The 14,077-nt window shown below is 44.2% G+C and overlaps 1 protein-coding gene across 1 annotated transcript; it reads left to right on the top strand.

Moving 5' to 3' along the window:
• Positions 1-12,684: 12,684 nt before the first annotated feature.
• Positions 12,685-13,771, top strand: LOC118893101 (chromobox protein homolog 1-like). The gene has a single exon (XM_036848307.1). It carries the CDS (start codon positions 12,728-12,730, stop codon positions 13,217-13,219), a length of 492 nt encoding a protein of 163 aa, XP_036704202.1. The 5' UTR covers positions 12,685-12,727; the 3' UTR covers positions 13,220-13,771.
• Positions 13,772-14,077: the final 306 nt, after the last annotated feature.

Raw genomic sequence — 14,077 nt, forward strand, 5'->3', positions numbered from 1 at the left:
AGAGAATACACATTCTTCCCAAGGACACATGGAACATTCACCAAGATGTACCATATTCTTATCTATATGAAAAACCATTAAATATTTAAAAAGCATAAAAAGTTTAAATACCTAAATCATACAAAGTATTCCTTGTACCATAAAAGAATTAAAATTGAAATCATTAACAAGACAATAACTGGGAAATCCAAACATGTGGAAATTGAAGAGCATCCTTATAAACAACCCACGAGTCAAAGAAGAAATCCCAAGAGAAATCAGAAAATGTTTTAATTGAATGAAAAAATAATCCATGATCTGAGTTCTACCTTAAGAATCCAGAAAAGAACACATTAAACCCATAGTAACTATAAGGAAGGAAAGAGGATAACAGCAGAAATGAATGAAATCCAGAAAATGTCAGAGAATAATCAGTAAAGCCAAACGCCGTCTCACTGAAAAAAAAATCAATAAAATATTCAAGAAAAACAAAACAAAACAAGGAAGACACAAGTTACAAATGTCAGGAAACAAAGAGTAGACATCATCACCAACATCACCCTTTTAGTGTACAGACACTAAAAGGATAACAAGAGAATACTATAAAATGCTCTAGGTAAAAGGATAAAAAAGGAATACTATAAAATCCTCTAGGTACATCACTTCAAAAATTTACATAAAATGGACAAATCTCTGGAGACACAAAAGACTATGCTTCTAGCATCACTGACCTGGCCTGCTGGTCCTAAGGCGAGGATGAGAAGCATGTGAGGCAGAGCTGCACCAGCTAAGGTACCTCTGCTAAGCCCAGCCTGGATCAGGATCTCCTGGCGCCCTGTAGATGCATGAGTGAACGCTACTGAGTCCAACAAGATCAGCCGCCTGAGGTGTAGATGAGAGAAATAAATGTTTTTTATTATTATTGTAGATTTGTGGGGTTTTATTGTTTTGAATGCTATAGAAGGAAAGCTAACTGGTAATGTATGGAATACATTACCAGTTAGCTTTCCTTCTATAGCATTCAAATGGTCTGGAATAAAGGCCAAGCCTGGGGAGGGTTGGGTTTTGCCAGGCAGAGGCAGGGAAGAAAAAAGGAAGGGCATTTAGAAAGAAATGAACAGCAAAGGCCATTAGCAGAGCAGCTAGGTGGCCACTAGCAGGTACAGAACCCAGGCAGAGAGCAGTAGTGCCAGGAATCCCTTCCCAGCAGCACGCTATAGTCCTGTTTGCCCCCAGTGCTGACTGCAAGATAGTCATACATAAAGAGGCATCTATTCTCCCCCCGGATGGAAGTGCCCCCCACAAACCCTGCTCCCAAACACAGCCCCTTTCCCAGCAACAGCCACTGGTACGAATCCTGTATATGCTCTACCCTTCCTGACCTTTGTCCACACAGCTATATGCTCATCCATGGATCCATTCATCCAGCCACTGAGCCATACTGTGTGGTTTTAAAAAGCAGTAGTAAATGCTATTTATTGCACTGTGGGGCTTCGGGTTTATCACTTAATGACACATCTTAGAAGTCTTTCCATGTCAATACATAGAGATCTACCTCAGTTTTTAAATTGCTACATTGTATTCATGAGATAAATGTACCATAATTTTTTCACCATTCCTCTACTGAATGGACATTTTAGTTACTTGATTTTTCTACACTGTAAACAACGCTGCGGTGCACATCCGAGCACCTAAATGACTGTGCATGTGTGCCATCATCTGAGGGGATCCATTCCGGATTGCTGGGTCCAAGGGTGGGTCCAGTAAAATGTGGAGGCAGGGTTAAACTGCCCTCTAAAACAGGCTGTGTAGGGCTTCCCTGGGGGCGCAGTGGTTAACAATCGGCCTTAAAATCCACCAGGCAAAACAGGTTTTACTGAGGGTCCTCCCTTGAACCATAATTTTACACCTCTTCCACAAATTCTGATTTTGCAAAATAACTTAGAAAAACCAGTGGAGGTCAAACGAACCTGCCTACTCTTGATCTGAGGAAAGTTGATAACCACAGTGCAAGGCAGAGAGCTGACGGTAGCACAGCCGGGAGTTCTTCCTCGAAGAAAAACAAGCACTTACTGAAGCTGGGCTCTGCAGCTGGCTGATTGGGTTTCCTCCCCTGTAGTGCTCAAGATAGTTTACTTCTTGGCCAGCAAAACCCCAGAAGAGGCTGGAAACACTACCTTCACCATACGCCTGCCACTTCTTCCCAGCCTTTATGGTTGGGGCCCAACCCCAACCAGCAGTCTTATCAGAGACTCGAGGTCTGCGTGATGCTGCAATGCTGGCTGCACCTGGAAAACCTGGGCGCTCACGGGAGATGAAGGAAAGCACCTGGACTTGCCAATCTGTGGCTCCCATTTGTTCCTTTGTAGGCAGCACCTGGGCACACGGGCCGCTTGCCTGGCCAACTACTCTCCACCTTAGTGCCTGTTCTGAGGGGTCAGCGGGCCCCCCCGAGAATGGATGTTTGGGGAGAGAGAGCACAAAAACAAGCAACCCCTAAGTCAAAGTCTTAGTCAATATCTCAGGTTTCAAACCCAAGAGCTGAGAACAGTCTATGGACTGCAAATCTCTAGAAAATGGGCTTCCTTCCCTCGCCCATAAAAGCCTGCGCACCACAAGGAAGAGTAGCCCCCGCTCGCCGCAACTAGAGAAAAGCCCGCGCGCAGCAACCAAGACCCAACGTAGCCAAAGAAAAAAAAAGAAAAGCATTCACTTAAAAAGAAAAAAAAGAATTCCCTAGAGAAGCCACAAAGGAGAATGGAGAGTCTCAAAGATAGCCAGCTTGGATTTGAAGGTTCCCTTAGGGAACACTGAAAAGGTTTCCATTAAAGATGGTTGCCAAGCACTGTAGCCTAAACGTCACGCGTGCTGCCTGTCTGCCAAGAAATCTGTCCTGGCAGTTCCGAGACTGTAGCCACGGTGGTCAGAGGCTCCTAAGAGTTTCCCCCCGTGTGCTGAGGGCAGGCGTGCCTATTGCAGAGGGGCCTAGGAGAGCCCAGGCTCTGCCTCACGTACCACCTGCATAAACTTACTTCATGGGGAGGCAGGTGCAGGAATTGACAGGATCACCTTGAAGAAACCAAAGTGAGGACACCGTCTGAGACTGAGAGCTGAATGTGAGAGAGGAATTCAGGAGTATACAGGTTGAAACAGCCAAGCCCTGGCTTCCTGTGTGGGTATGTTGGGGTTTAATCTTCCAGGTAGATGATGGAGACATTTTACCTCCCCAGCAGAGATCAAAGAAAAGCTTAGCTCAGCGCCTGGGAAATTTCCAGGTAGAATACATTCATCCCAAGACCTCCATATAGCATGTGGCCTTTAGCATCACCACCAATGCTCGTTCCTCTGGCAAACTTTCATACACACACACACACACAGACACACACAGACACACACACACTGAAAAGCATTTCAATGCTAACTCCCTGCTAGTTTGGCTCATGCAAAAGAGGGTTCAAACTCTCAGTGAGGAAAACCCAAAATGTCCAGTTGTATGAAATTCCTTTAACCCAGACACGGGTTACGTTCTTCTGGGGTGGAGACTTTCCTGCTTCACGCTCCCTCATTTCCCCTTTACCCTCTCGCCCCGACTAGGTAATCTGGGCTGGTTTCATTAAGAATACACACCTTTATCAATTCCACCAGGTAATTATATTAGGCACAGGTGAAAACTCCCGACAGCTCTGTAAGGCAAGCTCTCTAGTCAGGGAGCGATGGCTTTTCCCTCCTGGGTCAGAGGAGCGCTCCCATCCACCCCATTAATCCAGGTTCAAGAAAGTTTTGCTATAGTCATCCAAGAACCAACCGCTATTAGCCAATCCTAACAAAGGAAACAGGCAGACATAGGCAAACAAAAAGGCATGGGGCTCTAACCCAGGGATTGGGGTTCTAACCTGATTGATCCTTTGGTACCTCAGTGGCTGCAACCTTTGATATTGTCTCTCTTAGGTGGAACTCTAACCCACAATCCTGAGGAGATTATTCGACAATATAGGCACAGGTGCACTTTAACAAGGTTACTCTCCACCAAAGACGCCTGATTTAGGAGCTGATTCTTCTCTCAAAAATGAAAGGAGCACTGAGGCGTCTGGAGGGCCACAGCGGGGAAGCAGGAACTGGACAGCTGACCCTCTAGATGAATTCGGTCTAGGTGGCCACTCAGGGTCTGTGGTGAGGGCCCACACTCCGCCAGGGCCTACAGTGCCTCGGGCAGGCTGTCACAAGACTGAGTCCCTTCATGGAGTCCAAAACTGTTACTGAGCAAGTACTCGCTACCCAACGTGCATAAAAGCCAATACTATGGGACTGGGTTCTGACAAAAGGAAGAGCTTTATTGTGAGGTTGACTGCCAAGGAGACAGATTTGAGGGCCTTGCCTTGGTGAACCCACTGATGAGGAGGAACCTTGGATACAGAGGGACGACGATAAGCATCAGGTGGATGAACACCCACAGTGTTCAGGGGTCCTCTCTACACCAGTTAAACGCGATTGTCATACCGGATAAAAAAGCAAAACCGAATATTTGCTTCTACAAGAAACCCACTTTAGAATGTAATTTGGTGCAGCCACTATGGAGAACAGTATGGAGGTTCCCTAAAAAACTAAAAATAGAGCTACCACATGATCCAGCAATCCCACTCCACGGCATATAACTGGAAAAGACGAAAACTCTAATTGAAAAAGATACATGTGCCCCAATGTTCACAGCAGCACTATTCACAACAGCCAAGTCATGCAAGCTATCTAAGTGTCCATCGACAGAGGAATGGATAAAGAAGATGTGGCATAGACTCCTGTTATTTCCCAGAACCTGTCAGGATTCCCACTTTCCAACAGACCTGCATTCTGGCAGAGCCTGGAGCTAAGAGCAGAGAGAATTATTGGAACACGCTTGATCTCTCTTGGATGCCAATGAACAATCCCACAGTCTTCTCCTTTGGGCTCTGACCTAAGACTCTCCCAGCCTGTTTGCAAGAGGCTAAGGGCCTCTCAATTTCCAACATGTCCCTGACCCATCTGAAATGTGCAACACCTGGAGAACTTAACTTTCTAAAAACACACTAGCCTGGGAAGAAGAGCTCAGCCCCTTCTTTCGGGGAGGGACGTTTAGGTGACTATTCTTGAGAGAGCAGAACAGCAAGCTTTGTCCTCAGCATCTTAGCACTGTGGGGCCCTGGGTTGCTTTAATTCCTGCCTTTGCTGCTAGGAGATGGGTCAGCTTGATCATACTAATATGGTAATTGAGAAGATGAGAACAGAAGTGATGAACCTGCTGCAGTTTTGCTGGTTGGTATTAGAGCTGGTTGAACCCTAGGCCCCTTGTGTCCCACACCTCTGCAGATCCCACTGTTAGCAGGAGATGATCAGAATATACAAGTCTCACCATTTAGACCCTCTGTGACCTGGACCCCTTTCTCTCTTCAGCCCCATCTCTCCCTGTGACCCCATGGTCCATACTCTAGTGATAATTTTCTTTTTTTCATTAAAGTATAATTGATTTACAGTATTGTGTTAGTTTCAGGTACAGAGCAAAGTGATTTGTTTAAACACATATACTTTGTTTTCAATTCTTATAATTAGTTTATTGTAAGATATTGAATATAGTTCCCTGTGCCATAACAGTAAATCCTTGTTGTTTATTTTATATATGGTAGTGTGCATCTGTTAATCTCATACTCCTAATTTATCCCTTCCCCCACTTTGGTGACCATAAATTTGTTCTCTATGTCTGTGAGACTCTTTCTGTTTTGTAAATCAGTTCATTTGTGCTATTTTTTGGATTCCACATGTAAAAAAAATAAAAAGATGTGGCATATATATATATATATATACACACATATAATGGAATATCACTCAGCCATAAAAAAGAATGAACTAATGCCATTTGCAGCAACATGACTTACAGATTATCATAGTAAGTGAACTAAGTCACACAGAGAAATACAATATCATATATCACTTGTATGTGAAATCTAAAATAAAATTATACAAATGAACTTATTTACAAAAGAGGAACAGATTCACATACATAACAAACAAATTCATGGTTACCAAAGAGGAAGGGAGGGATAAATTAGTAGTTTGGGATTAACAGCTACACACTACTATATATAAAATATATAAAGAACAAGGACCTACTTTATAGCACAGGGAACTACATTCAATATCTTGTAATAACGTATAATGGAAAGGAATCTAAATTATATATATAAATATATATATATATATCTGAATCACTTTGCTTCATACCTGAAACTAACACAACATTGTAAATCAACTATACTTGAATAATGAAAAAAAACAAACCCACTTTAAATATAAAGATATACGTAGGATAAAAGTAAAAGGATGGAAACAGATATTCCATGTAAAGAGTAATCAAAAAAAACAAAAAAACAGCTAGAGTGCTGTATTAATATCAGACAAAACAGACATCAGAACAAGGAATATTTCTACCGATAGAGAAGAATATTACATAATGACAAAGAAGTCAATTATCCAAGAATACAACTATCCTAAATGTATATGCACCTTAGAAGAGAGCTTCTAAATGAATGAAACAAAACTGAGAACTGAAAGAAGAGATAGACAAATCTCTGGTGACACATCTCACTCAGTAACAGATGGTACAAGTACAGAGAAAGTAAGAATACAAAAGACCTGAACAAAAGTACAAACCAACTTGACCTAATTGATATTTAGAGAATACTCTACTTAACAATAAGAGAATACACATTCTTCCCAAGAACACATGGAACATTCACCAAGATGAACCATATTCTTATCTATAAGAAAAACCATTAAAAATTTAAAAAGCATAAAAAGTTTAAACATCTAAATCATACAGAGTATTTCCTGTACCATAACAGAATTAAACTTGAAATCATTAACAGGACAATAACTGGGAAATCCAAACGTGTGGAAACTGAACAGCACCCTTATAAACAACCCACAAGTCAAAGAAGAAATCCCAAGGGAAATTAAAAAATGTTTTTAACTGAAAGAAAAAATAATCAATGATCTGAGTTCTATCTTAGGAAACCAGATAAAGAACACATTAAACCCATAGCAACTATAAGGAAGGAAAGAGGATAACAGCAGAAATGAATGAAATCCAGAAAATGTCAGAGAAAAATCAGTAGAGCCAAAAGCCGCTTCATTGAAAAAAAAATCAATAAAATATTCAAGAAAAACAAAACAAAACAAGAAAGAGACAAGTTACAAATGTCAGCAATCAGAGAGGGGACATCATCACCAACATCACCCTTTTAGTGTACAGACACTAAAAGGATAATAAGGGAATACTATAAAATGCTCTAGGTAAAAGGATAATAAGGGAATACTGTAAAATGCTCTAGGTACATCACTTCAACAAGTTAGATAAAATGGACAAATCTCTGGAGAGACACAAGAAGATGCTTCTAGCATCACTGAACTGGCCTGTTGGTCCTAAGGCGAGGATGAGAAACATGTGAGGCAGAGCTGCACCAGCTAAGGTACCTGTGCTAAGCCCAGCCTGGAGCAGGGTCCCCAGGCGCCCTGTAGATGCATGAGTGAACCCTACTGAGTCCAACAAGGTCAGCCGCCCGAGGTGAAGATGAGAGAGAAATAAATGTTTTTTATTATTATTGTAGATTTGTGGGGATTTATTGGTTTGAATGCTATAGAAGGAAAGCTAACTGGTAATGTATTGGTCTGGAATAAATGCCAAGCCTGGGGAGGGTTGGGTTTTGCCAGGCAGAGGCAGGGAAGAAAAAAAGAAGGGCATTTAGAAAGAAATGAACAGCAAAGGCCCTTAGTAGAGCAGCTAGCTGGCCACTAGCAGGTACAGAACCCAGGCAGAGAGCAGTAGTGTCAGGAATCCCTTCCCAGCAGCACGCTATAGTCCTGTTTGCCCCCAGTGCTGACTGCAAGATAGTCATACATAAAGAGGGATCTATTCTCCCCCCGGATGGAAGTGCCCCCCACAAACCCTGCTCCCAACCACAGCCCCTTTCCCAGCAACAGGCACAGGTACGAATCCTGTATATGCTCTACCCTTCCTGACCTTTGTCCACACAGCTATATGCTCATCCATGGGTCCATTCATCCATCCACTCAGCCATACTGTGTGGTTTTAAAAAGCAGTAGCAAATGCTATTTATTGCACTGTGGGACTTCGGGTTTATCACTTAATCACACATCTTAGAAGTCTTTCCATGTCAATACATAGAGAGCTACCTCAGTTTTTAAATTGCTACATTGTATTCATGAGATGAATGTACCATAATTTTTTTCACCATTCCTCTACTGTATGAACACTTTAGTTACTTGATTTTTCTCCACTGTAAACAACGCTGCGGTGCACATCCGAGCTCCTAAATGATTGTGCATGTGTGCCATCATCTAAGCGGGATCCATTCAGGATTGCTGGGTACAAGGGTGGGTCCAGTAAAATGTTAAACACACAGTTAAACTGCCCTCCAAAACAGGCTGCGTAGAGCTTCCCTGGGGGCGCAGTGGTTAAGAATCCGCCTTAAAATCCGCCAGGCAAAACAGGTTTTACTGAGGGTCCTCCCTTGAACCATAATTTTACACCTCTTTCACAAATTCTGATTTTGCAAAATAACTTAGAAAAACCAGTGGAGGTCAAACGTACCTGCCTACTCTTGATCGGAGGAAAGTTGATAACCACAGTGCAAGGCAGAGAGCTGACGGTAGCACAGCCAGGAGTCCTTCCTCGAAGAAAAACAAGCACTGAGTGAAGCTGAGCTCTGCAGTTGGCTGACTGGGTTTCCTCCGCTGTAGGGCTCAAGATAGTTGACTTCTTGTCCAGCAAAACCCCAGAAGAGGCTGGAACAACTACCTTCAGCAAATGCCTGCCGCTTCTTCCCAGCCTTTATGGTTGGGGCCCAACCCCAACCAGCAGTCTTATCAGAGACTCAAGGTCTGCGTGATGCTGCAATGCTGGCTGCACCTGGAAAACCTGGGCGCTCACGGGAGATGAAGGAAAGCACCAGGACTTGCCAATCTGTGGCTCCTATTTGTTCCTTTGTAGGCAGCACCTGGGCGCACGGGCCGCTTGCCCCGTCAACTACTCTCCACCTTAGTGCCTCTTCTGAGGGGTTAGCTGGGCCCCCAAGAATGTATGTTTGGGGAGAGAGAGCACGAAAACAAGCAACCACTAAGTCAAAGTCTTAGTCAATATCTCCGGTTTCAAACCCAAGAGCTGAGAACAGTCTATGGACTGCAAATCTCTACAAAATGGGCTTCCTTCCCTCACCCATAAAAGCCTGCGCACCACAAGGAAGAGTAGCCCCCGCTCGCCGCAACTAGAGAAAAGCCTGTGCGCAGCAACCAAGACCCAACGTAGCCAAAAAAAAAAAAAAAAAAAAAAAAAAAAAAAAAGCATTCACTTAAAAAGAAAAAAAAATGAATTCCCTGGAGAAACCACAAAGGAGAATGGAGAGTCTCAAAGATGGCCAGCTTGGATTTGAAGGTTCCCTTAGGGAACACTGAAAAGGTTTCCATTAAAGATGGTTGCCAAGCACGTAGCCTAAACGTCACGCGTGCTGCCTGTCTGCCAAGAAATCTGTCCTGGCAGTTCCGAGACTGTAGCCACGGTGGTCAGAGGCTCCTAAGAGTTTCCCCCCGTGTGCTGAGGGCAGCCGTGCCTATTGCAGAGGGGCCTAGGAGAGCCCAGGCTCTGCCTCACGTACCACCTGCATAAACTTACTTCATGGGGAGGCAGGTGCAGGAAATGACAGGATCACCTTGAAGAAACCAAAGTGAGGACGCTGTCTGAGACTCAGAGGTGAATGTGAGAGAGGAATTCAGGAGTATACAGGCTGAAACAGACAAGCCCTGGCTTCCTGTGTGGGCATGTTGGGGTTTAATCTTCCAGATAGATGATGGAGACATTTTACCCCCCCAGCAGAGATCAAAGCCAAGCTCAGCTCAGGCCTGAGAAATTTCCAGGTAGAATACATTCAGCCCAAGACCTCCATATAGCATGTGGCCTTTAGCATCACCACCAATGCTCGTTCCTCCAGCAAACTTTCATAAACACACACACACACACACACACACACACACTGAAAAGCATTTCAATGCTAACTCTCTGCTAGTTTGGCTCATGCAAAAGAGGGTTAAAACTCTCAGTGAGGAAAACCCAAAATGTCCACTTGTATGAAATTCCTTTAACCCAGACACGGGTTACGTTCTTCTGGGGTGGAGACTTACCTGCTTCACGCTCCCTCATTTCCCCTTTACCCTCTCGCCCCGACAAGGTAATCTGGGCTGGTTTCATTAAGAATACACACCTTTATCAATACCACCAGGTAATTATATTAGGCACAGGTGAAAACTCCCGACAGCTCTGTAAGGCAAGCTCTCTAGTCAGGGAGCGATGGCTTTTCCCTCCTGGGTCAGAGGAGCGCTCCCATCCACCCCATTAATCCAGGTTCAAGAAAGTTTTGCTATAGTCATCCAAGAACCAACCGCTATTAGCCAATCCTAACAAAGGAAACAGGCAGACATAGGCAAACAAAAAGGCATGGGGCTCTAACCCAGGGATTGGGGTTCTAACCTGATTGATCCTTTGGTACCTCAGTGGCTGCAACCTTTGATATTGTCTCTCTTAGGTGGAACTCTAACCCACAATCCTGAGGAGATTATTCGACAATATAGGCACAGGTGCACTTTAACAAGGTTACTCTCCACCAAAGACGCCTGATTTAGGAGCTGATTCTTCTCTCAAAAATGAAAGGAGCACTGAGGCGTCTGGAGGGCCACAGCGGGGAAGCAGGAACTGGACAGCTGACCCTCTAGATGAATTCGGTCTAGGTGGCCACTCAGGGTCTGTGGTGAGGGCCCACACTCCGCCAGGGCCTACAGTGCCTCGGGCAGGCTGTCACAAGACTGAGTCCCTTCATGGAGTCCAAAATTGTTACTGAGCAAGGGCTCGCTACCCAACGTGCATAAAAGCCAATACTATGGGACTGGCTTTTGAGAAAAGGAAGAGCGTTATTGTGAGGTTGACTGCCAAGGAGACAGATTTGAGGGCCTTGCCTTGGTTGACCCCACGGATGAGGAGGAACCTTGGATACAGAGGGACGACAATAAGCAATAGGTGGATGAACACCCACATTGTTCAGGGGTCAGCTCTACACCAGTTAAACGCGGTTGTCATACTGGATAAAAAAGCAAAACCGAATATTTGCTTCTACAAGAAACCCACTTTAGAATGTAAATTGATGCAGCCACTATGTAGAACAGTATGGAGGTTCCCTAAAAAAGTAAGAATAGAGCTACCACATGATCCAGCAATCCCACTCCAGGGCATGTAACTGGAAAAGACGAAAACTCTAATTGAAAAAGATACATGTGCCCCATGTTCATAGCAGCACTATTCACAACAGCTAAGTCATGGAAGCTATCTAAGTGTCCATCGACAGAGGAATGGATAAAGATGTGGCATATATGTATATATATACACACACACACACATATATATAATAGAATATCACTCAGCCATAAAAAAGAATGAAATAATGCCATTTTTAGCAACATGACCTACAGATTATCATACTAAGTGAAGTAAGGCACACAGAGAAAGACAATATCATATATCACTTATATGTGAAATCTAAAATAAAATTATACAAATGAACTTATTTACAAAAGAGGAACAGATGCTTCCCTGGTGGCACAGTGGTTAAGAATCTGGGGGCCAATGCAAGGGACACAGGTTCGAGCCCTGGCCTGTGAAGAGCCCACATGTTGCAGAGCAACTAAGCCCGTGCGCCACAACTACTAAGCTTGAGCTCTAGACCCCATGAGCCACAACTACTGAGCCCATGTGCCACAACTACTGAAGCCTGCGGGCCAGAGCCCGTGCTCCGCAACAAGAGAAGCCACGACAATGAGAAGGCCGCGCACCACAACGAAGAGTAGCCCCCGCTCACCGCAACTAGAGAAAGCCCGTGCACAGCAACGAAGACCCAACGCAGCCAAAAATAAATAAATAAATAAATAAATTTATAAAAAAAAGAGGAACAGATTCAGACATAACAAACAAACTTATGGTTACCAAAGAGGAAGGGGGGATAAAGTAGGAATTTGGGATTAACAGCTACACACTACTATATATAAAATATATAAACAACAAGGACCTACTTTATAGCACAAGGAACTACATTCAATATCTTGTAATAACTTATAATGGAAAGGAATCTAAATTATATACATAAATATATATATATAGATCTGAATCACTTTGCTTTATACCTGAAACTAACACAACATGGTAAATCAACTATACTTCAATAATAATGAAAAAAAGAAACCCACTTTTAATATAAAGACATAGGTAGGATAAAAGTAAAAGGATGGAAGATATTCCATGTAAACAGTAATCAGAAAGAACAAAAAAACAGCTAGAGTGCTGTATTAATATCAGACAAAGCAGACATCAGAACAAGGAATATTTCTAGGGATAGTGAAGAATATTACATAATGACAAAGAAGTCAATTATCCAAGAATATAACTATCCTCAATGTATATGCACCTTAGAACAGAGCTTCAAAATACATGGAACAGGCTTCAGCGAGGGGCTCAACCGCGGTCAACCGACTTGTTGCTCTTCTGGTCGCCACTCCCCTCGCCAGCCTGTCAAGATGCGCCAGTAGCGTGGCACCGATTCCTCTCAGGCTCGTGGGCGCTGCTCTGAGCCCCGTCACCCTTTATACAAGAAAGCTGGCGGGCACTATGGGGAAAAAGCAAAACAACAAGAAAGTGGAGGAGGTGCTAGAAGAAGAGGAAGAAGAATATGTGGTGGAAAAAGTTCTCGACCGTCGAGTGGTAAAGGGCAAAGTGGAGTACCTCCTAACGTGGAAGGGGGTCTCAGATGAGGAAAACACATGGGAGCCGGAAGAAAACCCGGATTGCCCCGACCTCATTGCTGAGTTCCTACGGTCACAGAAAACAGCATACGAGACAGATAAATCAGAGGGAGGCAAGCGCAAAGCTGATTCTGATTCGGAAGGTAAGGGGGAGGAGAGCAAACCAAAGAAGCAGAAAAAAGAGTCAGAAAAGCCACGAGGCTTTGCCTGGGGTTTGGAACCGGAGCGGATTATTGGAGCTACAGACTCCAGTGGGGAACTCATGTTCCTGATGAAATGCAAAAACTCTGATGAGGCTGACCTGGACCCTGCCAAGGAAGCCAATGCCAAGTGCCCACAGGTTGTCATATCCTTCTAGGAGGAAAGGCTGACGTGGCATTCCTACCCCTCGGAGGATGATGACAAAAAAGATGACAAGAATTAACTCTCCTGAGTACCAGCCCCTGTCACATCTGACTGTGGGTTTCAAGTGGGGAAAGAAGGAGTTCTACTTATCTTGACACCATAGAGGGGGCTTGAGAAGATGGCCTTTGAAGAGCCAGTATAGTTTCTGTGCCCTACAGCAGCCCAAGTGCTTTAAAGCCGCTCCATGCTGTATAGTTTGCACACCCATCCCAGTGGAGGGGAAGGAGGGTCAGTGTTTCAAGGCAACCCATTCTGAACTTTGCTGAGAAAAGCAAAGGGCCTTCTATGAAGGACAAAACTGGCAGAATGGGATGTGGGAGAGCAAAAGATACTGTAGATCTTCAAAGAGCATCTCCACAACCCACAGTCTTCTTCCCAATAGTGTTAACTCTGCATTTTTACAGCGTAGCATATATGTAGTTTTTGGCTATTTCTGGTGTATTATCTGGGGTGGGAGGGATGGTGTGGTAAAGAAGGGAGATGGGTTAGGATCAGTTTTGTTAAAATTTGGGGCCTCTTGGGGGGAAATGGTGAAACAAAGGAAAGAACTAAGGATGATTTGGTTCTGTGTCCAGAATATTTCATCCTTTCGAAAAATGCCATTGGCGGGGCTTCCCTGGTGGCGCAGTGGTTGAGAGTCTGCTTGCCAGTGCAGGGGACACGGGTTCGAGCCCTGGTCTGGGAAGATCCCACATGCCGCGGAGCAACTAGGCGCGTGAACCACAACTACTGAGCCTGCGCGTCTGGAGCCTGTGCTCCGCAACAAGAGAGGCCGTGATAGTGAGAGGCCCGCACACCGCGATGAAGAGTG

This window comes from Balaenoptera musculus, chromosome 3 (genome assembly GCF_009873245.2).
Source record: "Balaenoptera musculus isolate JJ_BM4_2016_0621 chromosome 3, mBalMus1.pri.v3, whole genome shotgun sequence".
NCBI classification, from domain to species: domain Eukaryota; kingdom Metazoa; phylum Chordata; class Mammalia; order Artiodactyla; family Balaenopteridae; genus Balaenoptera; species Balaenoptera musculus.